Source organism: Spermophilus citellus (assembly GCF_964194105.1).
Source record: "Spermophilus citellus genome assembly, chromosome: 4".
Lineage (NCBI taxonomy): Eukaryota > Metazoa > Chordata > Mammalia > Rodentia > Sciuridae > Spermophilus > Spermophilus citellus.
In genome coordinates this window covers 151,509,745-151,536,223 of record NC_138185.1, presented here as the reverse complement: position 1 = coordinate 151,536,223, position 26,479 = coordinate 151,509,745, and the positions used below count along the sequence as shown (strand labels likewise).

Genomic DNA, 26,479 nt, shown 5'->3' with positions numbered 1-26,479 from the left:
AGGATACACACCTGAAACTTGGGCTACTTAAAAGGCTGAGGCAGGAGGATTGTCATGTGAGAGGACAGCATGAGCAGCCTAAAGATACTTTGTCTCAAAAAGATGGGGGTGAGGTGAGGAATGGGGAATGATGTAGCTCAAAGAGCACTTGCATCAAATGTTTAAGGCCCTGAGTTCAATCCCAGTACTGCAAATGAGGGGGAAAAAAAGATAACACAAGGATGTATCCCCCTCCAAATTACTTTGTTCTGAGTAAATGAGATTAATAACTGATTGATCTGCATTACTAACCATTTGCAGGCCTATACCAAATGAAGCCTTCTTTTCTTTCCTATATGAACAGGTTACCTTGTCTTTCTTCTTCCTACACCTGAGGAAACAACAACTTGGCACCATTATTGGTTTCTGCTTTAATTAGCACAATCTTTAACTCTAGGATAAAAATCCATGTGGCAAGAAGACTGAAATTTTTTACATAACCAAACTGTTCATCTTTCAACTGTCACTTGGAATTCTGACTAATGGGTAGAAAGGGGTTTAAGAAAGGTAGAAATGAAAAACTAGAAAAACACACAATTCTAAGAATTACCCAATATCAGATCATAAATTAGTACGAGAAGATCTTAAATTAGCATCACAAAAAGATTTTGTCTCATCAATAATTCTTTTAAATAAATCAAAAAAATGCAACTATAAAATTTTGTCATAAGAATGTAAAAGAACTTCATCTCATATTAAAAGTTGTCTTTTCACAGAACATCTAAGAGTGTACAGAAACATTATAATAGATAAAAGTCTGACTGAATTAATATGGAAAAAAAATTTTTAATATTAATTTCCACAAATGATATGAAATTTTATATCAGAATGGTAATTCCCCTAAAAGAAAAGGAAAATTTAAGGCTTATGATTTCAATCTTATCTGATGATGGAAAACACTAGTTTTAGTAATGATAGATGTTTACTGTTTTTTGAAGATTTACCTATTTAAACACAGGTAAGAGTTGCCAGCATTTGGATAGTTAGAATACCGGAATTCTAGGTCAGTTTCAGAAGTTTTGAAGCATTTGTTTCACCTCCATAAAGTTAATTTTAGAAAGTCTAAAAGTTTATAAGTTGAAGTAGATATCACAAAAATCTCAGATAATAGAGAGAAACTAAATTCTGCTGTTCTAGGTAAGAATTAACATCCCAAAATGTTACCAATCATATTTTGTCTAATCTGAACCACTAATGTTGCATCTTTTAGCTGGTATTTTATACTACAAATTAAAAATAGTTCCAAACTGTAATCAGAGACTACAGGATATACCCAGATTTCAGAGATGGTAATGGGTGAGGGGAAGTCTTACAAATTGACAGAGTATTATATCTTTCCTAAGCTACACCACAACAAAGGGAAATAAGAAGACTTAAAATAGCATTTAAACTAAATTTAAATGCTCCTTAAACATTTTTTCCTCTGTTACTTCTAGTTTGCAAGGATCAAGCATATAAAAGAAATAAAGAATATACAAAGAGAGGGGAATACGTGAATTATTTGACAAGCAAACATGTTAAAAATAATTCCAGTGGCACAGCTACTTACGTCAATTCAATACTTGCATAAATGTGGATTTTAAAATAGAAAAGGACACATGCATCTGCCAAAAGTAGAGCTATCATTTACAGTAGCTTAAATTTCAGCTTCTAATAAAAGTCCATTCCAAAAACTTATGCAAAGTTTCTATTCTAATGTGTCATCTTTTGAGAGAGAGAATTTTAATATTTATTTTTTAGTTTTTTTTCGGCAGACACAACATCTTTGTTTGTAATGTGGTGCTGAGGATGGAACCCAGGCCACACACATGCCAGGCGAGCGCGCTACCGCTAAGCCACATCTCCAGCCCCCTGTCGTCTAACTTTTGATATTAAATATCAAAATTTTCTTTAAAAACCCCTAATTTTAAAGAGTTAGTCACATGGGAGAAAAACATAAAAAGCCAGAGAACAGATAACATTGAGCCCTAGTTTATAGAACAGTGTTTATTCAAAACTGCTATGGTTTTTTTTTTGTTGTTGTTCATTTTTCCTTTTTTTTTGCAGGACTGGGAACTGAATCCAGGGGCACTCTACCACTGAGCTACATTCCCAGCCCTTTATATTTATTTTCAGTCAGTGTCTCACTAAATTGACCAGGCTGGCCTTGATTTAGAATCCTCCTGCCTCAGCCACTGGGATTAGACATATATAACCAGGCCCTGCAAAGTTGCTATAGTTTTCATGGCTTGCTATAAATATAGAAAGAAGAGTGATGGTTTCTGGGGGTGGGAAAGAGATGAAAAAATAAATATTCTAATAGAAAGGAATAAAGGTTTAGATACCTGCCACATGCAAAGCATTAGACTAAGCATTTTAAAATTAACAAATTTATGATGTAAGCGTGATCTTAGTGTGAAAGACTTGGAACAAGAGGTATCTGAAATACTAAGCAACTTGACCAATATTACTCCGCTTTTAAGCGATGGTAGTAGGTTTCACATCCATTCTCTTTTCAATGAACCATGCTGCCTAGAAGAAAAAGTTGAGGCTCCAAAACTGTAAGACAGGACTTTTTCTCTATTTTTATATAAAATTTATGAGCAGATTAGAATTAGCTTCATCTCACAGAAGAAAAAGTTTAATTTAGAAACATGATAAACACAAGATAAATAGAAATGCAACTAAAAAACAAGTTTAAGCAAAATTTCTCAATTAGTGAGCTGGTTACTAACTAAGAAGAATCAGATCTTATTATGTTTTGAATAATTCTACCTTATAATTCATGAAAAGTCTTACCTGTTCAGAAAGAAGAGTCTGTAGTTTCTGAACTTCTAATTGTAATGCTTTGTTTTGGTCATTTAGAATCTGGAACAAAGAATCTCAATTTACCAAGTTTTTCAAGGAAAAAAAGTAACAAAGGAATCATTTCAATCTTTTTTTAAACAATCACTCATATTATATATACTCTTAAGTACTCACAAAGAGACAGATGAACTGCATGCTGATGTAAAAATTCAGATCTCACTGATTATAGTCTAGCAATCAGATATTCAAATGGATTGGCCATGACCAAAAACTAGCACTACAGCAACAGTGGAGATAGACAGAACAGTCACAAATATAAAACACCTGCTGAAAACTGCCCAGGAAAGATTGGGGCAAAATAAATCTAGCACAAATTTTAAAAAAAAATCTAATCTGATATAATTTAGTTCCATAAAGAAGAAATAAACTATAGAAATACTGTAGGAAAAAAAATACTGTAGAGAGTAAGTTCATATAAACAGTAGTATTTCTAGATTCACTACAACTGAAAATTACACAAGGCTATTCTAAGAAAACAGTGTAAAAGTTTAATCACACACCTTAAATTCTTCAATTTTGTTTGAAATTTCACACTGTAGCTGCTCTTCCAGCAATCTTATTTTATCATCCTTAATATGAACACTATAGGAAAAAAGCATCAATTAAAAACACTTCACATTCAAAAATTTACATAACCTAAGTACACAACTATCAGTTGTTAAGTAGCAACATTTTCTATAACAACTATACTTCAACATTAATGTATGAATACATACAATAACAACTTAATCACCTTTTTTGGATCTTCTCTAATTCATGTGCTGCAGCAGCCTGTGTTTGGAATAAAATAAGAATTTTATTTCTCAGGAAACACTCAAAACTACTTACTTAAGTTTTATTTTCTATATTTAATGTAAAGTAATGGCAATATCACACATTTCTATAATATGTTTTACAGTCCAATATTTTTTACTTCTCCCTGATCTATCTTTACCCTAATAAAGGAGTTGTCCTCTTTAAATGGAAAAAGGCTAAAACAAGGTAGCTAAAACTCACTACTATAATATCTCAGATATGATCAATTCATCAGATCTAACATTAATTTCAACATGAAATAGTAACATCTAGGTAGGTTGTGAAGAGGAGGCTTTCACAAACAAATCACACAGCCAAACACAACCATTAATTATTTACACAAATAAAACTTAAGTTCACAGTACCAATGAAAATAATAGACAAAAATTTGAGATAAATGTTCAAAAGCAATAAAGATCTACCTGCTCATTTGCCAGGGCCTGTAATTTCTGTACTTCAGCTTTTAATAAGAAATTCATATTCTGTATATCCTAAAAAAAAGAAAAAGAATGCCATATTAAATATATTTAATATAATTAAATTTATGGCTTGAAGATATCTATTCTTTTTAAGAATTAAGCAAAGGTCTCAAATTATAAGTATCCTAAATCAGAAAGAAAAAACATCAATAGCTGTTAGCATATTTCCCAACTTGCTGCGAATTATATCATGTGAGAAAAGCCATTTGAATTTTTTCTCTTAGAGAACTAAAGAGTATTTTATAGTTTAAAAAGGGGTTACTTTTCAAAAGAAGTGGAGAATATTTTCCATATTTCATATAAATTCATACTGAGAAGAATCAGGGTAATTTAATTTAGAGTTCTGCAAAATATTGCAATCATTTATAAGAATTATTGTACCTTAAGTTCCTCCTCTTTACTTGCTAAATGATCATGTTCATTTGCTAAAGAGTCTTCAGTCTGTTTTATCTGCTTATCCTTTTCTGCAATCCTTTAAGAGAAAACACATTTGTACATTTCAATAAATATTTAGAAGTCACATCACAAATCAGAGGATGAAAAGCTTTTTAAAAAGGGTCATACTTATTTTCCCATATAATTATACCTTCTATTTCTATAATTCCTTTTCAGTTTACTAATAACTGACTCATGTATTACTATAACTCCTTAAAATACATACCCCTATTTTAAAATTAAAGGTCAAAAAATTAAGTAGTTTAAGCACATAAGTCTAGCAATGTCAAACCAGATTTTAGGTCTACTGAAACCAACTTATCCATGTCTATGTAAAATTATACAGAACAAAATAATACAGAACTTTGTTTTGTGTATTCTACCAATAGGTACACCCAGAGTAGCTACAATTACTTCCTAGTTTTCTTCCACCACTCTCTCAACACAATTACTTCTTCCACATAATTTCCAACACATACCAAATGAAGGAAAGTTTCCCCAACTCTTTTAATGATGAACCTATAAAATCAGTACAATGTTTAGCCACCCAACACAAACTTAAGTTGGGAAAAGAAAATAAGGGCAAAAGTTGCTCTAAATCCAGTTCAGAGTATTTTCCAAATAGGTCAAAGTATAATGTTAATCATAAGTGCCATATCTAACAAGTAACGGTTAGTGATAAATATACAATTATAAGAGAAATGCAGAAAGGCAGGCTTACACTTTATGTAATTCTTCTGCTAGAACTGAAGCGGAGGTCTAAGAAAGAAAAAACATCATCAACATAAAAGCACTTAAGAGAAAGTTTAAAAGCTGTAAAATAATCACAACACAGTTTAAAAAACTGTGGGAAATTAATGTATACAAAGTTGTTAAAGAAGTATCTGGACCACATTAAGTATTCAATAAAGAGTAGCTATCATTCTGAAAGCAAGTTTGATCAGCCAGTATTAGGGACTTACATAAGACATTTAGAAAAAAGCAAACTGGCAGGCCTGGAACTACATAATTGACAAACAACAAATACATAAGAAAAACTGCCACAGGGGCCATTTTTTATCCTGTGCTTCTTTTCTTAGCATTAACTTTTAATGAGCCACTTCATGATCATGATAATTGAGTAGATTGATTGTCTCTGCTCTATAGCTTTCTATATTTAATCCCTGATAAATTTTCTATATCTACCTCTCAACTGATAAAGATCTCAATTCGAGTTTGATAAGTCACATACATACATAACCACATTCTCTTTCCTATATTAAATATCTCTTGCCCAATTAATTATTGTTTATGATTTCTACCAATAAAGAATTCAGGGGGGGAAAATGTTTATTTGCTCCAAGTTTTGGAAGTTTGAACTTGAACTTGCCTATACCCTAAAAACAAGTTTTTAATATAAAAAACATTTTTTTTAAAATAGAAAAAGATTTAAAAGCTAGTACTTTTGGCTATAAAATCCTAATACTTTTAAAGTTCAACTGAAATTGTAATTACCAGTGTGTATATTACAGAAATAAGTACTTAGGAATTTTTACTTTTTTTTCTGTCATATCATATATACTATGAAGTCTACCTACCAATCAGTTATGTCAATAAAACAATGTTACCAAAGAAAAACAGGTCTCAACAATATCATTTCTTAAAAGTTTAATAAGTTTATAACTAAACTGAAATATCAATTTTAAACTTTATTTTTTTGGGGGGCGGGGGTTCTTGTAAGATGGACAGAATGCCTTTACTTTATTATTTATTTTTACGTAGTGCTATGGATCCAACCCAGTGCCTCACACATGCCAGGCAAGTGCTAAGCCACTGAGCTTAGCTACAGCCCTTAAACTGATTCTTTTGAAATATAATCTCAGAGTTATGGTTAACACACTGATACTTCCAATGGGAATACAAGGTTTTTCATGATTAGTATTTTGTGAAGACCTTTTACACATAAGCAACTCTACTAAAAACCATTTAGCCAATTCTTCCTATTTTGTGATTGGACTGAGGGCATATTTTCCCCATATGGTAAGAGCTCTTTAACCCCCTTCTTTCCAATTTGAATTTGGACTTCTTAATGTATGTAATCATCAGTGTTTGGCACTCAGTATCACCATTTGTTGACTCACTGAGGAGTCTCCCAACTATTAATCCAGTGCTCAGCCCTCAAAACATGCTCAGATGATTGCTAAAATGGGTAGGAAGCCACAAGAAAGCCATAAGCAAAAATAATACATCATTACCTGGGCTGCCATCTGGGAATGGAACTGTTGAATTTGAGCTTTCAAAGCCTCATTCTGCTCCAAAATATCCTTTCATAAATAGCAAACAGAAAGGAAAAAGTGTGCTATTAATAAATATCCCAACATAAATGAATACAATGATTTTTACAGGTTCTCTGTTCATCTTTAAAAAGGCATTCTTAGATTCTTCATATTTAAAACAAGGATTTACTATCCTGAGTTAATTTGTAAGATAGAGCTTAAGGATGTTTTCTATTCCTTATCTACTACAAGTAACATAAGACTTGTAGGATGAGCAAATCTTTGACACAACATATGCACTCAAAGATTAAGTTATATCCACCACCCCTTCAGAATTATATCGATGTATTATCTTCCTTGATTTCTTGTCTAAACACACATATCCTTTTTTTTTTTTAAGTAAAAACAGATACCTGAACTTGCATTTGCAGAGACTCTTCTTTGTTTACCCTTTTTTGTTCTGATTCCATTAACTGCATTAGTCTTTGTTCCAACTGTTGTTTTGATACCAACGTATCTGTAAGCTTACTATGCAGACTCTGTACTTCATTTTCTTTGGCCACAAATTTACTCTGTAAATCTGTAATAAAACATTACATCTCATGAAGGAAGAGACCTTTGCCAAGTTCATGTTTAGTATAGGCATTATTTCCCCTAAAAAACTTTCTCAAATCCCTCCCGTTTCCCCTCATAATACTCCTGCAGGTGCCACACTGCTTAGGGTGAACTTGTTGAAAATCAAAGATTGTCTTTTCTCTACTCCCATAGCTGTACCCAATGTTTGGCACACAGTAAAATACTCAATAAATATACTAAGTAAACAGTAGATTTTTAAAAATTTTTATATCATTTCTTGAAAGCATTCCTTATTTCCCCAATTTACTTTAATAAGGTTATTTTAGTGAATTTCTCATAAATTCAATGAAGTCTGATATCTGAAAATACTCTATACTCGGCTACACACAAAAATGCTGAAGAAATTTATCATCTGAGGGCTAATAAATGCCCTGATTTATAAGTTCTCTGCTTCTCTTTAAACAAAGTGAAGGCAAAATATGATCATAACTTGGCAGAAGGGCAAGTGCTCCAGAACCAAGAGAGGATAATGACAGGAGATGCCAAGTATCCTGAGAGCTGCCTCCCTGCCCTATACTATAGATGAGTCCAAAATGGGGAGAGAGGAAACCATCATATATATAAAAATAATACAAGGAAAGGAAAATGCACATGTGAGTTTGTGTGGGGTGTGTGTGTGTATGTATTTGTGTGTGCATGTGCGCGCAACTGTTTTAAGAAAGGCAAGATGCCACTTCTATAAAAAGAACAATACAACTCAAAAGAGAACTCGTGGATATTAAATGTGTAATAGTCACTTCTAGGATTAGATCTCAAAAGAGCATATTTCTTCATATCAACAACAAAAGTTAAATCATTGAATTAATGCCTTCAAAATTCTGTGGAGGCAATATTTACCAACCTAAAACTTGATAACTAGTCAAACCATCAATCAAGTATGAAGGTAGATAATAAAGACATTTTCAGATACACAGGACCTCCACAATTCAAGGGATTCTCACAGAGCTTTCAAAGATTTACTAAAGAAGAACAGCAAGAAAGATGTCAATGACATAGGATCCAGAAAGAAGGGTAGAAAGACAAAACCAAGTCTCAGGAAGACATCTGTGGAGGCAACCAAGAAATCAACAAGTACTAGAATAGAAAGATTGAAGACTCCAGGAGGAATGTCACCAGGAAAAACTGGTAAGACTCTCTGTCTACTATCTAATCCTATTGAAAGGCAGCAGATAGCAAGACAGGGTTACAGAAAACTTAACTATAAATGAAGGTAAATTTTTAAACAATGAAAAGATTAAGCAGGTGAAAACAAAGCAACAATTAGCTCCAGGAAATAATGTTCAAGAAAACAAGCACAGGTTTGATTGTTTCGGTACTGGGAACTGAACCCAGCAGTGCTTTACCACTGAACTGAATCCCCAGTCCTTTTTATTTTGAGACAGGGTCTCACTAAGAGACCTTAGTGAGGTCTCCCTAAGTAGCTGAGGCTGGCCCCAAACTTGCAAACCTTTAGCCTCAACCTCCAAAGTCACTAGGATGATAGGTATGCACCACGGCACCTAGCTCAAGAATCACATTTTAACATGCATCTTGGCTTAACATTTCATGATACAGTGATAATGATATAAACAATGAATACTGCTTTCATCAAAAAGTATACATAACCACATCAAGACAATGAGAGATAAATGGGAGGAATGAGTATCAATATTATGTTTGTTTAGAAATATGGAGTATCACACAAAGGTCTTATGACATAACGTTCTATCTATACTATTGTTTGGAACTTATATTCTAGCTAGCTCCCTCCTCCATGGGAGAAAGGAGTAATGGAGACAAATAACACACATAGTATAAGCTCTACTATCTCCCAAATGGATTCATCAAATTATGAATAAAGAAATAGTAAAAGTTAGCCTTTACTAAGTAGACAGCACTAACTGCAACAGTAGCGCTCTTGCTGTTTTTCTCTTCACAACATAGGAAATAAGCCTTTTCTTAGAAATAAAAATAAAATGAAGAGTTCATCAATGAGAACTTCAGAAAACAACCCAGCAGCTATGCTCCCATTACCCTATTATGTTCAATAATTTTGCCTACAATTTAATGTTTTGGCAAAGCTAGGAGGGTGCTTATTTTTAAAAACCCTAACATATGTCAAAGAAATAAAGACAATCTGAAAGGACAAACACTACTTTTTGAGCCATAACCAAAATGCCAAATTATACTTTCTTCACAGATGGAGAACAAAGGAAATTTACCCAAAATTATACACTCAGTTCACATGTATGCCTCGTTCCTTCCCCTTACCTTGCTGGGCTGCCTCATGTTCTGCTGTTCTCTTCCTGATGTAGCTTTGAACTTCTTCCCACCTTCTCTCAGCTTCTTGTAGTTGAACCTTGATATTTCAGAATAGACAAAGGAAAAAAATCACAATCAACAAAAGAATTCAACTTTAAAAATACAAAAAAAAAAAAAAGCATCTTCTACCTTTAGTGTTGTATCTCAAAACTGTTTACTACATTTTAACAACATTTGAACAAAGTAGGCAGATAAGTACAGTATGACAGCCGTTTACTTATCAGCCACAGACATCCTATCCTCCAATACAGAGGATTAAGAGTGAAGGTTATTTCAGAAACTCAATATTTGTACTGTTGGATCAAGATAACTACTACTATGAACATATCTGATCCACTTAGCTATGACCTACTTTCCATTAATCTTTCTTCAGCTGATAAGCTTCCCAAAAGAGAAAATGGTATATTTATTGTTAAATTTCAGTGAAACCCTAAAATTCATATTTTGAGATATAATATTTATTGTACAAAACTCCAATTATGACAATAATCACTAATGTCATTTATCTATTTATCCATAACTGTAGAGAACAGATTTCCATATCTATAAATGCCTGAAGCAAATCTCCCAGCAAAACTAGTCTTAAATAAAAAGACATTTATATCCACCTCATGCAAGTTCCAACAAAATTTCAAGAAAAACAAGTTATACTATTTTCTACACTCAATTACTATTCTCAAAATCTATGAAACCCCTACTACTCTGGAAATGACCTCAAGGTATGATTGTGTCACTGATCTAGGTGAAAATCTGTCTAATAGAGTAGATTACACTGAACATGCACAAACTGAACTATACTTTCAACAAATCCCTTCTCTCGATAAGAGGAGGAATAGACAAGTCTCATCTTTCCACTCAATGGGTATAGGCTCTGGAGTGCAAATGAGAAAAGAATCTGCCACTTCCTCAGTCAACCTGAGCTACCCCAGCCATCTCTTCACAGTAAAAGCACCTCACGATACCAAGTGTCATTCTGATGTCTGCAGACACAGTACATAATTTCTGTACATGAAAGCTCAGGTATAAGCCATTGGAGCAGTATTTCATCTTCTGCTCAAAAAAAAAAAAAAAACACCATCTATTCCAATGCTGGAAGAAAAACAGGTTTTATTAGACTTACTGATGAAATTCAAGTAACAGAAAATAAAAGTACTGTTAGAGATAATTTTAACTACTTGATTTTTCCTTACACATCTAGACCCTAAACTCCAAATATAAAATAAATTTTTACTTTTTAATACCTCTGAATTAGCTCATTTCCTTTTTTATATCTTCAGTCTTTAGTTTCAAATTCAAGCCTATATTCAATTCTTTCATGAAGGCACATGCTTCTGTACAGGCAGAACACTTAGACAATGTGTCCCATAAAGGCTCAAACTATATTTTTCAAACCTATATACATATTTAGGTCAACAAATACTCACACTATTCATGAAATGATAAATAAAATCGGTAATCAATCACCTTCAACTGAGTAACGGCTTGCTCTGCGTTCTTTTTTTGGACTTCCTCTTGCTGTAGCTTTCCTGTCTTCTCAGCCAGCTCATTCACCAACCTAGCATAATCCTGGCGCAGTTTATTAAGTTCTGCAGACTGCCTGAAAACAGTAACTGGATTAGGAATCTTCCATTATTATAAACTCATGAAGAATATACAACATATTTTACATTAGTTTTACTGAACTAGTAAGTCTACTTGTAAACAAATGACAAGGAACACAAGTAACTACTTACAATGAAATTTGGTTGAACAGAATAGCTAAATATTTCTAACAACAATTACACAAACTCTAAAATCACTATAAAGTATCATGAGAAATGGATAATCACAAACCCATGAGCATGAGTAGACAATGTCACCTCAAACTGGTCTTCTGAAAATCTATTAAAACCAACCAGCTGGCCAGGCATGGTGGCACACACCTGTAATCCCAGAGGCTCAGGAGGCTGAGATAGGAGGATTGCAAGTTCAAAGCCAGCCTCAGCCACTTAGCAACTCAGTGAAACCCTGTCTCTAAATACAATACAAAATAGGTCTGGGGGTGTGGCTCAGTGGTTGAGTGCCCCTGAGTTCAATCCCTGGTACCAAAAAAAAAAAAAAAAAAAAAAAAAAATCAACCAATCAGAGTACTTATCTGTGCAAACATACTACTAATTGTGCTAGAATGGCTCTGGAACCAACTATATCCTATCATAAAGAATATGCCTTCACATACACATTCTTTAGCTCCACCTTAGGGTCACTGGATCAAAATCTTTTGGAGGTAGAACTCAAGAATATGCTTTTTTCATTAGCATGCCAGATGCTATTCAGAATAATAAAATTTAAGAACTACTGTATTATGGAATAGATAATTTAAAACAAATTCAGTCTCATAAATTTGTAAGCTATTCCACTGATGATAGTAGTAATTATCATACATACAACTTTAATTAATATATTTACATGATATACATAAATGCATATTATGCTGTATCTAATACATAAAGTTTATACATAGCTGAAGTTCTTCAAACAGCAGAATATTGTTTTTTAAAAAGTAACACAGTTTTAGAAGCAAATGTAAAAAACAAAAGTCTAACTGATTACTATCAAACACACATTTTTGACAATCCAAGAAAACACTCTACCACTTAATTAAAAATAAACCTTTGGAAACATACTTGCTTTCCAGTTGGTTTGTAGTGTTGCTGACAGCATCTCTCAGTATACCATTTTCCTGCTTCAAGTGTGCTATCTCTGCTTCCATCTGCTCACGAACTTGCTGAAACTAATTATTTTAAACATATTAAGATTTTTTTAAAACATCAAAAGAGCTTCCTTTTTAAAGATATTCTATTGTGATGATAATATAAAATGTATCAATAATGAAATCAAAATCATTCTTTTCAAATGAACATATTTAAAGGAAAAACTATTATTTCTTACTGATATATGCAAAGCAGAAGCTGCTATAGTATTTAAGAATACAAGCAGATGTTAGTTAATATATTTGAAATACAAAATAAAACATAGTTCAAAACTAATAACTGACTTAAAAATTCTTTCCTACCCAATGGATTCATATAGAAATAAGCCTGCCCTCTCTTAGAATATGTCAATTTTACATTTGCTATATTTTTTAAATATTTAATAACCTAAAGTTTAAAACTGGAATATTCAAAAATATTGTTACAAACTGAGCCATAATTGGATAACACAAAAATCTACTTGCTAAAATATTCTGATCCCTACTTATTTTTATTGTGGTAAATATAAAATGTACTATATCTTAACCATTTCAAATGCAAAGTTCAATGGTATTAAATATATCCATTCTATCAGGCAACCATCACTACCATTCATCTTTGTAACTCTTTAAAAACAAAGCTCTATGCCCATTAACCAATAACTCCTCATAATCCCTCTCCATGGCAACCATTACTGTACCTTTTTTCTGGTATCTAATTTTTCAATTTCAGAATTTTAGAGTAAGGAGATAAAGAACATTGACTCAAATATTCCCATAAGAATGTCTTAATTTAGTGTGAAAATATTCTTTAATAAAAACAGTTGCTGATAATTTTATTAGTAATTCGGTTAAAAGAAACTAATGTATGTATTTATATATTTCAGAACCTATATGGAATCTATATCCTGACCTCTAGAAGTAATTAAGTAAAAAATGATGAACCGCTTACACATCTTCCACCTTCAATAAAAGACACTGCTTCAAATATCTGGTTAACTTTCAAACAAATAGTAAATAGGAATTAAGAAAAGATCACCTAAGGTTAGGAAAATTAGTTCTTTGATAACCTCACTGATAGGGAACAGGAAGTTAAAAGAGTGGACCAAATAAAAGCTAGACACAGTAGACAATAACAATCTCACAATAGTCTCACTCATTTTTGTTTTCAGTGACATTTTGGTGGGAAACAGTTTTAACTTTGACAGCAGTGAAGAATATTTTTTAATTAGCCTATTATAGTTATACATATTACTGGAGTTCATTCTGACATAATCATACAAGCACTGAATATAATTTGTTCCACTTCTGTCCGCAGTACTTCCCCTTTCCCTTCCCTTCTCCATTGTCTTGCTCTACTGGTCGTCCTTCTATTTATTTATTTTTTTAATATTAGTGCTTTATAGATATATGTATAAGCAAAATTCACTGTGATTTATTCATATATGTATGCAGCAGTTTTGTCAATTTCATTCCACCATTTCTCACTTTTCCCATCCCTCCATCCTCCCCCTCAAATGCTTTCACATTTGATTCCCTTACCCAACCCTCTTTTTTTTTCCCCTCCTCTCCTTATTTTGTTCTAGCTTCCACAAATGAGAGAGAATATTTGGCCCTTGACATAGTGAGTCTGGCTTATTTCACATAGTGTGATCTTCTCCACTTCTATCCATTTACCAGCAAATGCCATTATGTCATTCTTTTTTATGCTTGATTAAAACTCCATTGTGTATATAAACCACATTCTCTTCATCCATTCATCTGTTTACCAGCACCTGGGCTGGTTCCATAACTTTGCTATTTTGAGTTGCACAGCTATAAACACCAGTACATCTACATCACTATAGAATGCTGATTTTAGTTCTTATAAAACAAGAGTACCACAAATAAAGTCTCTTTAAGATTCAGACAATTGGGCTGGGGTTCTGGCTCAGCAGTAGAGTGCTTGCCTAGCATGTGTGAGGCCCTGGGTTCGGTCCTCAGCACCACATAAAAATAAATAAGTAAAATAAAGATATTGTGTCCAACTACAACTAAAAAATAAATATTAAAGAAAAAAGATTCAGACAATTTTGTAGACTGGAAAAAAGAAGCCAAAGGATTCAAACATAAAGAAAATAATGCTTTAAACTGGAAAACAAAACCAACCTGATTGATAAACAAGAATTTGACTTCAGACATATTAAATCTGGGATGAATATGTTGTGGTGTAAAATAATCAATAAAATCAGTAAGAGTGTAAGTTATAGATTATAGATTAGTAAAAAATATAAATTATAGATATAAGATTTTGTTAAGTGACATAAGACAATTATAAAGCAAGATCTGTGACAGGCCTAAGACTCCATTTTGCTGCCTTCTATAAAAAAAATAATAATATAAACTGTTGCATGACCCATTTCTGAGAAACAGAAACAAAAGCTTTCTTTTTTTAAAAAAAAAAAAATTGTTTTTTCTGTACTTTGTACCCCACAGAATGTACCCAACTCAGGATATGGTGGTGGTTGTGGTGGGCTACATCCTGGGTTTGAGTACATTTATGGGTCTACATGACTTTGAAATAGATTATCCAACTCACCCCAACAGCTGAAACTCACAATATGGTTGTCTAACACTTGTTAGGACCTGAGATACAGTTAAGCTAACTGCTTTTTTTAGTTTCTGTGATTGGCTTACTTGCATGACACTGAGAAAAGCCCCTAAGCTGTGGTTTTTGTCCTTAAATTGCCATGACACAGGCCAGGAAATTGCTCTTCTCCCACAGAGCTTCAGTCTCCTATGGGTAGGTGACAGTCCTTGGCCAGGAAATAAAGCTCTCTTTTGAATTCAGACTTAGAGTATTTTCTGAAGCAGTTCCTAATAACAGATAGACCCTCTGAATTGAAGCCTCAGTCAGCAAATGGAAATAACAATTTCAGAAAGTCACTGGCTCAGAGCATTCAACTAAGCCACCTCACAAGCAGAGCCAATCATGCTCTTCAATGTCTATCAGTAAGTTGGGTGAGAGTAGAAGACAGACTAATTCACTCATCAAGACCTAACTAGAATCAGGCTAATGAATGATATATGGAAAAGAAAACATGGTAAAAACTAAACTTTCATGAAAAATGACAAAAGATAGGTCAAAGAGTATGGACTAACACAAGAGACAAAAGGTCACTTATGCCAGAACTTTGGGAGTCATCATTCATTATCCTCTCTCTCCTCCACTCCAACACTAAACCCCATCTAACAAACTTCTGTTTTACTCAAACTCATCTCCTCACTGTCAACATCTGATTTCAGGCCTTGTTTTCACTGACTTGAGTTTCAGGAAAAGTTTTCTAACTACCTCTTGTTCTATTCTGCATGATGCTGCCCAAGTCATGTTAGAAATACTGACAGATCATACTGCTGGCTTGCTTAAACTCCTCTACTGGCTCCCCAGCTTTCAGACACATGAGGCCCTTTTAGATGGTGTCCCTGCCTAATATCTTTAGATCTTTGCTTCTTCATTGCAACCCTCATTCCCAATTACAACTCTTACTACATTTCTCACAAAGTGTTAGGGCTAGACAATCTGCATTAGAAACACTGGAGTGCACTCATTGAAAAGCTCAATTCTCTGCCCCAAAATAGACCCACTGAGCCCACTAGAGATGGGAACAAAGAATATCACCCAGTAATTCTTGTACCTAGTGCTCATTTCTTCACTCTCCTATAGAATAAGAATAGTCAATGGTCAGCAATCAGAAATGATTGGCCCCAACTGAGGTCTTGTTCAAATGCAGAAACCACATCTAACCCATAGAAATATTAATGGGTGCTATCAAGACCTATTTCAAGTGTAACAGACCTTGAGGCTCACTAGGAACAACTCCTTTGTCCCTGAGGTGGAAACAAAGGTGGGAAAATGGGAGGTGAGGGTAAACCTAGAAAGAATAGGAAGGATCAATACTCAAAGGTCTTGATGCTATTTTCAATGCTTGTTTTACATAGATTTTGATCAATGATTTGGGGGCTGTTTGCAATGCCTGTTTAGCATAAATTCTGCTCCATACTCTACCCAGTCTACATAAATGCTAGCACCCCAAAATGGGGTTTTCTGCTATCAGACCCCCCCCTCCATGGCGGGAGTTCTTTCTTCTTACTCATTTAAATAAGTACTGCTCCATTTACTTTCTTTCCATGATTGTCTGTGGATTTTATTCTTCAAATTTGCAAGAGAAGAACACAGAAGGAAACTGGCCAAGTGAGGAATCTAGTCCCATCTCAAAACTCCTGTTTCAGTTTTGATGCCTACTGATTCAAAACATTCAACACAGGGTTAGGGATATAGCTCAGTGGTAGAATCTTTGCCTAGCATGCACAGGGCCCCAAGTTCAATCCTCAGGAATTGGGGGTTGGCAAGTAATGGAACTCTGGATTCACACATAACAACCCTACCCTGTCAGTCCTCTTTCGTACTTCCCATCTCCATTATTCCAAAGTACATAATGCTTACCTCTAGTCATGGTGAATTTATTTGCTTACTTTTCCAGCCTCCCTTCCCCAGTCCCACTCAGAAAATTAAGGACAAGCAGTGGGTTTAACCACTGTGGGTTTAACCACTGTACGTAGATGGCCCAACATATTTATATAGAAGGCACTTAAAAACTTGCTAAATAAATGAATGCATACAATTCATCTCATTTTTTTTTTTTAGACATCTGTTGTTGTTATAAATGGATCTTTTCATTTACTTATTTATATGCAGTGCTGAGGATCAAATCCAGGGCCTCACATATGCCAGGCAAGTGCTCTATTACTGAGTCACAACTCCAGCCCCTCATCTTATTTTCAAAGAATGAAACTATACCTTCATCTGCATCTGTTGAGTCTCTTGATAACTGACATGCATTTTGTTCTGAAATACATTATGTTCCTTTTCTAATGTTCCAATCCGATCTTTCATCCTTGCTATAACTACGTTGCTTCTTTCTTTCTCTGTCATCATTTCCTAGAATAAATCAAAAAAGAAATTGTTAAAAAGGAATTATAAGACTATAACAAAAAGAAAACAAGTTTAAAGACCATGAATCTAAAATAATTCCTGCACTCTAATCTGATTACAAGGAAAAACAGTTATTTGCAAGTACCAGTTCTCTTTTAGGATACAGGAAAAGGCCAAGTTGGGCGGGGCGGGGGGGGGGGGGGGGGGCAAGCTCTACAACAGTTAAAAAAGAAGTCTCTCTCCCAGAGGAGGAAAGAAGGGCATGTCTATATGGTAGAACAGAAATGTGAAATAGGAGTCAGGAATTTTATCATCCTTCCAAATCAAATTTTAAAAAGGTGATTTCACTGTTTATAAAATTGGTATTTAAGCAGGTGTTCCCACCCATGTTTTTATTTACTTCAAAAATCACATTAAGGATTTACATTCAAATAAGGCCATTCTTTCCTTTGATGTTGTCAAGTAGCTAGGTTAACAGGGTCATAAACAAGCTCATTTACTCTTTTGCATTTAGGAAGGAGATACAAGCACTTCAGAAGGATAAGGATCTACTTTTCTCTAGAGTTTAAATTCTGTTCTCAGTCTACATTTAATTTTAAAGGTTTGTTTTGCTTTCTTTTTCCTCTCAGATTAAAATTTGAAGAACATGATTAAAAATTATAGAAATTTATCACAACCACCTCCATAAGTAAATCACCTATATAAAAGCTTCATATTTACCCCCACAAATTGGATTTTTATAAAGATAAAGTTTCTTGCCTTTACAGAGAATAGACCTAGGTCAGATCGAATTAAAACAAATTCCCATTCTTCTGAACAGAATACTGCTGCTATTCTAAAACTAGAATATCCAATACTGTTATTTTAAATTAATAATTCAACTATAGGTTTTATCATAAAAGAGTGAAGATACCTCTTTTCCAAAACTCTAAAAGAAGATTGGGGGGGGGGGGGGATACATTTATTACACAAATAATTAAATCAGGAAGTATAGACAATTTTTAAACCTTCCATTGCTTCTGATTCAAGAAGTATATCCCTTGAACATAAGAATGTCTTCACCTGGGTTAACTGCTTACACCGATCCTTTGTAGCAGCAGCATCTTCTTTTATAGCAGCAAGCAACTTGTCCTTTTCCTGGAGCTGATGCAGAAGTACAGCCAATTCTCCTTTACTTGACTACAATTGAGAAATCAATACAAAATGAGTAATAGTGAACATGGACTGATGAAGTATGTGAAAATGAAGTATGTGATATCAAGAGTTCTTCAGCCAATAAAGAGCTCTATATATTACATATATATGTAAATAAAATTTACATATATATGTAATAAAATAAAATTCAGAAAAGTCACCGTAACATTATATATCCTCAACATTTCAGCAGGTATGTACCAATGAAGAAACAAATTTTTACAAAGAATTACAGAGCTTCTAGTTTTAAACCTCGAGTCAAAAATAGCAATATCCCATCGTTTTCTTTCTAGAAGATCAAAAGAGATTAGGAAAACAAAATGCTATCTACTACCAATGAAACAGTCATCTGTAATCTCAAAACATAACACCAGGAAAGACTGACAAAAATAGTGAAGGTCAAACACAGATGCTTAACAACCCAGTCTAAATACGCCCAAGGCTACTGAGGTACCTAGTTCTCTCAATTTAACAGGCATATCCAGAAAGGTTAAAAACAATAATCGGGCATTTGACATGAGAAACAAGCGAAAAGTTTCAAGGCAGGAACTTTCTTATAAGGCAGTCTCAAGAAGGAAAAATGAAGAAGAAATCACACAAACTTTACTAAAGACAGCTGACAGCCAGTGAGGAAGAATGGAAAGTGACTCTACAGTAAGACCCAAAGTCTGTGTCTAGGAAGAAAGTGGGACTTATTTGTACATACAGCTCAAAGGAGAACACCAACTAGTTTTTACTATTCACAACTATCAATATCCAACAGAGAGAAGATCCATGGAGAGCATCTCTCTTGGAAAAGGAGTACTAGTGAGCAGAGCTCACAAAAAGGAGCTCAGAGAAAAGAATAAAATCACAAAATGAGATGGAACAAAGCTGGTAAAACTTACAGTGGAAGTAACAACATCCAAGCAATCATTAAATTAAAACAACAAACAGAAATGGACATTCCATTGAAAATATTAATGGTCAAAGATAATATGGTGTTTTATTTTTTTAAAGGACTAAAACAAGCAAAGGAGACCATGTGCTTAACTGACACAAATGATTTCAGTTATTTCAGTAACATAGAAATCTTCCTAGTAATAATGGCTGGCTTGAATTTAATGACTGGAAAGGTAAGCTGGACTGGAGAGAAAAATGACAGATGGGTCCATGCCAATACATATTATAGTAAAATTACTGATTCAAAGAAACTGAATCCTCTGATGTTTATACAGCACAGCAGTGAGGAAGTCCAATAAACAAATGCTGTTTATTACCCAAAGAATGTTTTTATTTTACAAGTGCAGTTTGACAAAAATACATGAAAAGATCCCAAAATTCAGGGCAGCCTCAGATCTATACCTGGAAATATGAATATAGAAAACAGTAAAATAACAAATCCATTAAAAATTTTCAAAAGAGTGAAATCCAGGAATGTTATACCCCACCCAAACTATCATTCAAACACAAAGACAACAAAGAAGCATCTTAACTTGATAAAATTTGGGATATGCAGTTGCCATGAGTCCTTTTTAAAGAAACTCCAGAAAAAACAATTTTAGCCAATCTAGAGAAGAACAAAGAAGGTATAACAAAATAACTGGTATTTTTAGCTATCATTTATCTACAGAATTAAGACTAAAAAAAGCATGGAAATTATAATCACAGAGTAGATGTTAAACATTATTAAGTATCCAACAAATGGAAATGCTATAATAATTAACAAAAATTGAGAAGGAAAGACAAGAGAATTTTAGGGAAAAATTAGTATACAGAAGTACCTTCTGTTATACAGCATGGGGCCAAATCTCTGTTAATAGTTTAAAGTTAAAAATTCATATAATTGAAGCAAGTATAATTAAATATCAATGCTGAAAATAATAATCAAATTTTTCTTACTAGTAATCACATTAACAATTTTTGAGCAGTTACTATATGCTAGAAACAAGCACCTAATGTGCATTACCTCATTTAATTCCAAAAGCCTGATTATCATTACCATTTTAGAGATGAGGAAATAGAGGCATTAACTTATCCAAAATCATAAAGTCCAAAGTGACAGAGTCCAGATTTGAATTCAAGAAAACTTGACTCCATAGCCCAGGATCTTAACCTACACTGTACATGTAAAATTTAAGTGTACTGCAACATAAACACAAGGACATATGTCACACATAAATATTATCTTCTCTCCAATTCTGCAACCCTTCTATCTAGTTTTTACTCTGCTTTTCCCTTCTCATCTAAGGCTACCAAGAGTAGACACACTGTCATCTTTCCCATTCATTTGTCAGTTACATAGTCTAATACTAAGATGAAAACACTTTCCCTAAGGATATCAAACCCAGTTTTTCAATCTTTATCTTCTTTGGTTTCTCTAAAGCTTGTCACTCTCACCCTGAACTCTCTTATTCTCCCTAAGCTTCTGAGATTCCACCATCTCAGAAGTGTTTCTCCCACTCCTCCTCTTCAGTATTCTTTGTTGTGACTTCCCTTGCCCTTTAAACACCAGTGTTTCTCAGGGTTCCTTCTTCAGCTTTCATCACTTCCGCCATCCATGTGTACAACTAGTAGTAGTGAATTGTTTCAAATCACTCCCACTGCAATCTTTCTTCAACTTCAGAAAAATAGATACTTAGTTATGAAATAATTGTGTCCACCTAAATGGCACACGGAATGCCTAACAACTTTCTAAAATTCCACAATCCTTAACTCTCTCTTCCTCTATAAACTACTCACAAACGCCACTGTTGCCACATGTATTCCATTACCAAATAAGAAAACAGTCATCAACCCTACATTCATCACTGCAAGACATCTAACTTCCATCTGTTATATGCCTGTGCCTCTACATTCATCACTGCAAGTCCTCTAACTTCCGTCTGTTCTATGCCTTACCATTCCCTTTGCTCTGAACTGCTCTCAATTACGTGTAAAGATCCATCTACCTCTAGGACTCTGAAATCTTAAAAATTCTGACCCAACTTAGCTTCCATGATAGGAAAAGGGAGAAATTAAACTTACCTAGACTTTCTCAAATATAGAAGGCCTGTAAGAGCAGAGAACAGTAGAGAACAAAACCACCTTCTAAGAAACCAAGCAAGATTTTAATCTAAGGCCAAACAGCTCCAAAGAAGGAGAGATAATGTGAACACTTCAAAACACCTTCCCTATATTAAATGCTGACTTTCACAAACTTCTTTCTAGACCTACCAAAAATATAAATCAAGGGTAGACTGATTTATCATTCAATCTTTAGAGTTCAAAGCTGTCTCAGACAATAAAATAACTACTCTTATGCCCATAAGTCACAAGCAACATCATTAATCAAAAGAGAAACTCTTAAAGCACTGTTTTTAATTTTAAACAGCTAGAGAATAATGTAATAACTTAACCTGGAAGCTTTCTACTGCTAAAAGCTTTTCCAAATCCCCACAAATAACTAAGAACTCTTCAGATAGGTACTTACCAATTATAATACAGTATATCAAAGAACAAATTCTTCAGTCAAGAATATCAAGAAAGTTCTTCATTAAAAAAAAAAAAAAAATCTGGCTTTTGTAGTCAAAGTCACCTAGAGTTACCACATTTACTGACTGCCCTCAAACACCTGCTTACTCTGAACCATTGCTATCACTACATGCAGAGGGTCTAACCAGCATGCTATACTGTAATTGCCAGAGACTTACAAAAAGCACTGTTAATAGATACTTGAAAGAATGAAGAGACTGCTAAAGCTATGACAAAAAACATCCAGATAATTATCAGAGCAAAGAACAGAGAGAACAATTTACACTGCAAAGACTGGTTATGCTTATATGAGAAAATGATATTAAGGTGGAGACTTGAAAGAGGAATTAAGCACAAGAAGAAACTGGGGAAGGGGGAAAGACAGAATAAACAAAAAATGTGGTATGCTAGAAGAAGCAAAAAAGATCTTGTGTAGATAAAATGGACTGAGCAGTGAGGGGACAGGGAAAATGTCATTAGATGAGGCTTCAGAGAAAAGTAGTTAAGTAAGTAGGACTATGCTCTAAGTGCAAAGAGAAAAGCACCAAAGGGTTTTTACAGCAGTAAGTAACCTGATTTACCTCTTAAAGGTGACCTTGCAGTTATATGGGAAAAATAGAGGGCTAAAAGGAAAAACAGAAACATCATTTGTATACTACTGTAGGTAATCAGGAGAGAGGTGATGACTCAGATTACATTTTAAGAAATGTGGTCCTTATTTTAAGAAAAAAATTAAACCAAGGTTTTAAAGCAGGTAAACTGGCAGGGAAGGTGTACATGTGTGTGAACACATGTTTTCAGAACAGAGAGAGTTTAGTCAATCATTTAATTGAATACCAGACACTTATCATCTTAATATCATCTTATCTCATATACGTTAACACTTGAAAATTTTTACCATAATATTATGATAAGTGTAACCTATAAAAAATAATGTTAACTCCATAAGGTTTTAATTATCAGCCATAGCAGTAATTCTACACTGCAAATAACTTATTTTTGAAGGGAAATATTACCTACACACAAACATGCATACTGCAAATAACAAAAGCCCCTAGATTTCTTTCAATGCACTCTTCAATCACAAAAACCCTCCATACATGCTGTCCAAAAATCATTTAACCCTAACTTTAATATGTCTAGACAGAGCAAAGCACTGCAAAGCTTAGACAAGTGCCAAAGGACTTTAAAGCCATTAAAATCACCTTACTTATTTTAAGCAACTGACTTTTTGTCAAAGCATCAGATGATACTACTAAATAAGTGGACTGATTAGCATGAATCTATGAAATAATTTCTGAAGATATTCCAAAAGTTTTAGATGTGACCATGTGGCTTAAGGTATTAAGAATGGAAGTAGAGGGGCAGGGGATATAGCTCAATTTGTAGAGTGCTTGCCTCATATGCACAGGCCCTTGGTTCAATCGCCATGACCACAAAAAAAAAATGTGGATGGAAAAAAAAAAAAAGAATGGAAGTAGAAAATAATTAATTGCTCTGGATGAAGTATTGCTGAGTGAACTTCAAATTACTGCTCATAAATGTGCCCATAATTAAAAACACACTTACCTTCTTTAAAGCATCCTGTAACACACCAGACTTTTCTTTCAGCAAGTCTACAACACAAAGGGCCTCATCTTCAGAAAACATCATAGTCTTCAATGACAGAAGAAAATCTTTAAATTTCACTTCAGCATTTTCTTAATTAAAAAAAAAAAAAACACAAGGAATCGGCATTTAGAAGACAAAGTAATAACTTCAACAAAGGTAAATATCAAAAATTCCTGACCCAGAAAGTAATTTATACGTTAAATAACAGTAAATTCTTAAAAGAGGGGTGGAGTGGTTGTTTTATCATCTATACTATGGAATGATTACATTAACTAAGAATTTACTCTAAAATGATAGCATACCTTTTTAAAAAATCATTAAAGCATCTACTAGACGCTAGTATCTATATTACATATATTCATAATATCTTCATTTAACATTAAAAATACTAAGAAAATAAATTCCAAATTATAAAAGTAAAATCTGATTCAACAAAGATCAAATATATACATGGAATCCTGACATAAGAACAATCCATGCCTCCTTTATTTGACCATCCCAATTCTCCCAGGGCTCCCATGTTAGGCACCAACTTCCCCTTCTTGAAGAAACTACCACCCATTACTCCCAAAGGAGTAATGGCTTTTAACATGTCAGTCACACTGCAACTTTTTTTCTTTTCTTTTTTTTTTTAATAACACCATTAAAGATCACTTTTCTGAGTGACAGAATTATGTTTATATAACAATTTCATTTTTCAGGTAAATGAAAACTATGGTTTCATGACCTACAATGTAGAAAACTGACTATATCTTCTTAAACCCAATTGTAGTACTACCCCAAAAAAATACTTTAGAGATTACTTCCAGAGTTTATCTGCAACTTGAATTCATTATTCTTCTTATCCAGTTAAGTATTTAAACATAGATGATGAACATAAATCAGGGTCAATAGAATGGTACAAAACCTTAGCCTTAGTCTCCTATTATGTTGGTTTTTTTTCACTTGGAGGTTGCAACTCTTTTTAATTATGCTTATTTCTTTTTTCCAGTTCTCCACTTCTACCCTCACTCCTCAAAATTCTTGTTTTGTCTCTGTTCTCCAGGGTAAAATTTATTCTTTCCTTGATAATTTTATCTTTTTTCAATTACAATTCTTATTACACACAGAGAGCTCAATTTTTCATATCTCTGGTTACATACAAAGTATATTCACACCAATTCATGTCTTCATACATGTACTTTGGATAACAATGATCATCACATTCCACCATCATTTATAACCCCATGCCCCCTCCCTTCCCCTCCAACCTCTCTGCCCTATCTAGAGTTCGTCTATTCCTCCCATGCTCCCTCTCCCTATCCCACTATGAATCAGCCTCCTGATATCAAGGAACACATTCAACATTTGGTTATATGGGATTGGCTAATATATGGATTAGCATTATCTTCTCTAACCCCATCCATTAACCTGCAAATGCCATAATTTTATTCTCTTTTATTGCTGAGTAATATTCCATTGTGTATATATGCCACTATTTTTTATCCATTCATCTACTGAAGGGCATCCAGTGTATATATGCCACTTTTTTTTTATCCATTCATCTACTGAAGGGCATCTAGGTTGGTTCCACAATTTAGCTATTGTGAATTGTGCTGCTATAAACATTGATGTGGGTGTGTCCTTGTAGTATGCTGTTTTTAAGTCTTTTGGGTACAGACTGAGGAAAGGGATAGCTGGGTCAAATGGTGGTTCCATTCCCAATTTTCCAAGAAATCTCCATATTGCTTTTCAGATTAGCTGCACCAATTTGCAGTCCCACCAGCAGTGTAGGAGTGTACCTTTTCCCCCACATCCTCGCCAACACTTATTGTTGTATGTCTTCATAATACCTGCCATTCTGACTGGAGTGAGATGAAATCTTAAGAGTGGTTTTGATTTGCATTTCTCTAATTGCTAGTGATGATGAACAATTTTTCGTGTATCTGTTGATTGATTGTACATCATCTTCTGAGAAGTCTCTCTTCAGGTCCTTGGCCCATTTGTTGATTGGGTTGTTTTTTTGGTGTTTAGCTGTTTGAGTTCTTTATATACCCTAAAGATTAGTGCTCTATCTGATGTGTGAGGGGTAAAGATCTGCTCCCAGGATGCACTCATTCACCTCACAGATTGTTTCTTTTGCTGAGAAGAAACTTTTTAGTTTGAGTCTATCCCATTTATTGATTCTTGATTTTAATTCTTACGCCAAGGAGTCTTATTAAGGAAGTTGGGGCCTCACCCCACATGATCGAGATTAGGACCTACTTTTTCTTCTATTAGACTCAGAGTCTCTGGTTTTATTCCTAAGTCCTTGATCCATTTTGAGTTTTGTGCATGGTGGGAGAGAGGGGATTAATTTTATTTTGTTGCATATGGATTTCCAGTTTTCCCAGCACCATTTGTTGAAGAGGCTATCTTTTCTCCAATGCATGTTCTTGGCACCTTTGTCTAATATAAGATAATTGTAATTTTGTGGGTTGGTTTCTGTGTCCTCTATTCTGTACCATTGGTCTATCAGTCTGTTTTGGTGCCAATACCATGCTGTTTTTGTTACTATTGCTCTGTAGTACAGTTTAAGGTCTGGTAGAGTGATGCCACCTACGTCACTCTTCCTGCTAAGGATTGCTTTAGCTATTCTGGGTCTCTTATTTTTCCAGATGAATTTCATGATTGCTTTTTTTATTTCTATGAGGAATGTCATCGGGATTTTGATCGA

General features: G+C 34.0%; 1 protein-coding gene across 6 annotated transcripts in view; it reads right to left on the bottom strand.

The window, feature by feature from the left end:
* The window catches only part of KTN1 (kinectin 1), a 78,911-nt gene that overhangs the window by 41,942 nt on the left and 10,490 nt on the right, over window positions 1-26,479 (bottom strand). For all 6 annotated transcript variants that reach the window (XM_081293097.1, XM_081293100.1, XM_081293101.1 and 3 more), the window contains exons 4-17: window positions 23,743-23,873; window positions 18,550-18,666; window positions 17,353-17,493; window positions 12,451-12,557; window positions 11,252-11,384; window positions 9,737-9,824; window positions 7,264-7,430; window positions 6,830-6,898; window positions 5,317-5,354; window positions 4,542-4,632; window positions 4,104-4,172; window positions 3,620-3,657; window positions 3,387-3,468; window positions 2,818-2,886 (exon numbers count right to left, since the gene is read on the bottom strand). In XM_081293097.1, coding sequence (XP_081149223.1) covers window positions 2,818-2,886; window positions 3,387-3,468; window positions 3,620-3,657; window positions 4,104-4,172; window positions 4,542-4,632; window positions 5,317-5,354; window positions 6,830-6,898; window positions 7,264-7,430; window positions 9,737-9,824; window positions 11,252-11,384; window positions 12,451-12,557; window positions 17,353-17,493; window positions 18,550-18,666; window positions 23,743-23,873 — 1,340 coding nt within the window. The remainder of the gene's footprint in view (window positions 1-2,817; window positions 2,887-3,386; window positions 3,469-3,619; window positions 3,658-4,103; window positions 4,173-4,541; window positions 4,633-5,316; window positions 5,355-6,829; window positions 6,899-7,263; window positions 7,431-9,736; window positions 9,825-11,251; window positions 11,385-12,450; window positions 12,558-17,352; window positions 17,494-18,549; window positions 18,667-23,742; window positions 23,874-26,479) is intronic.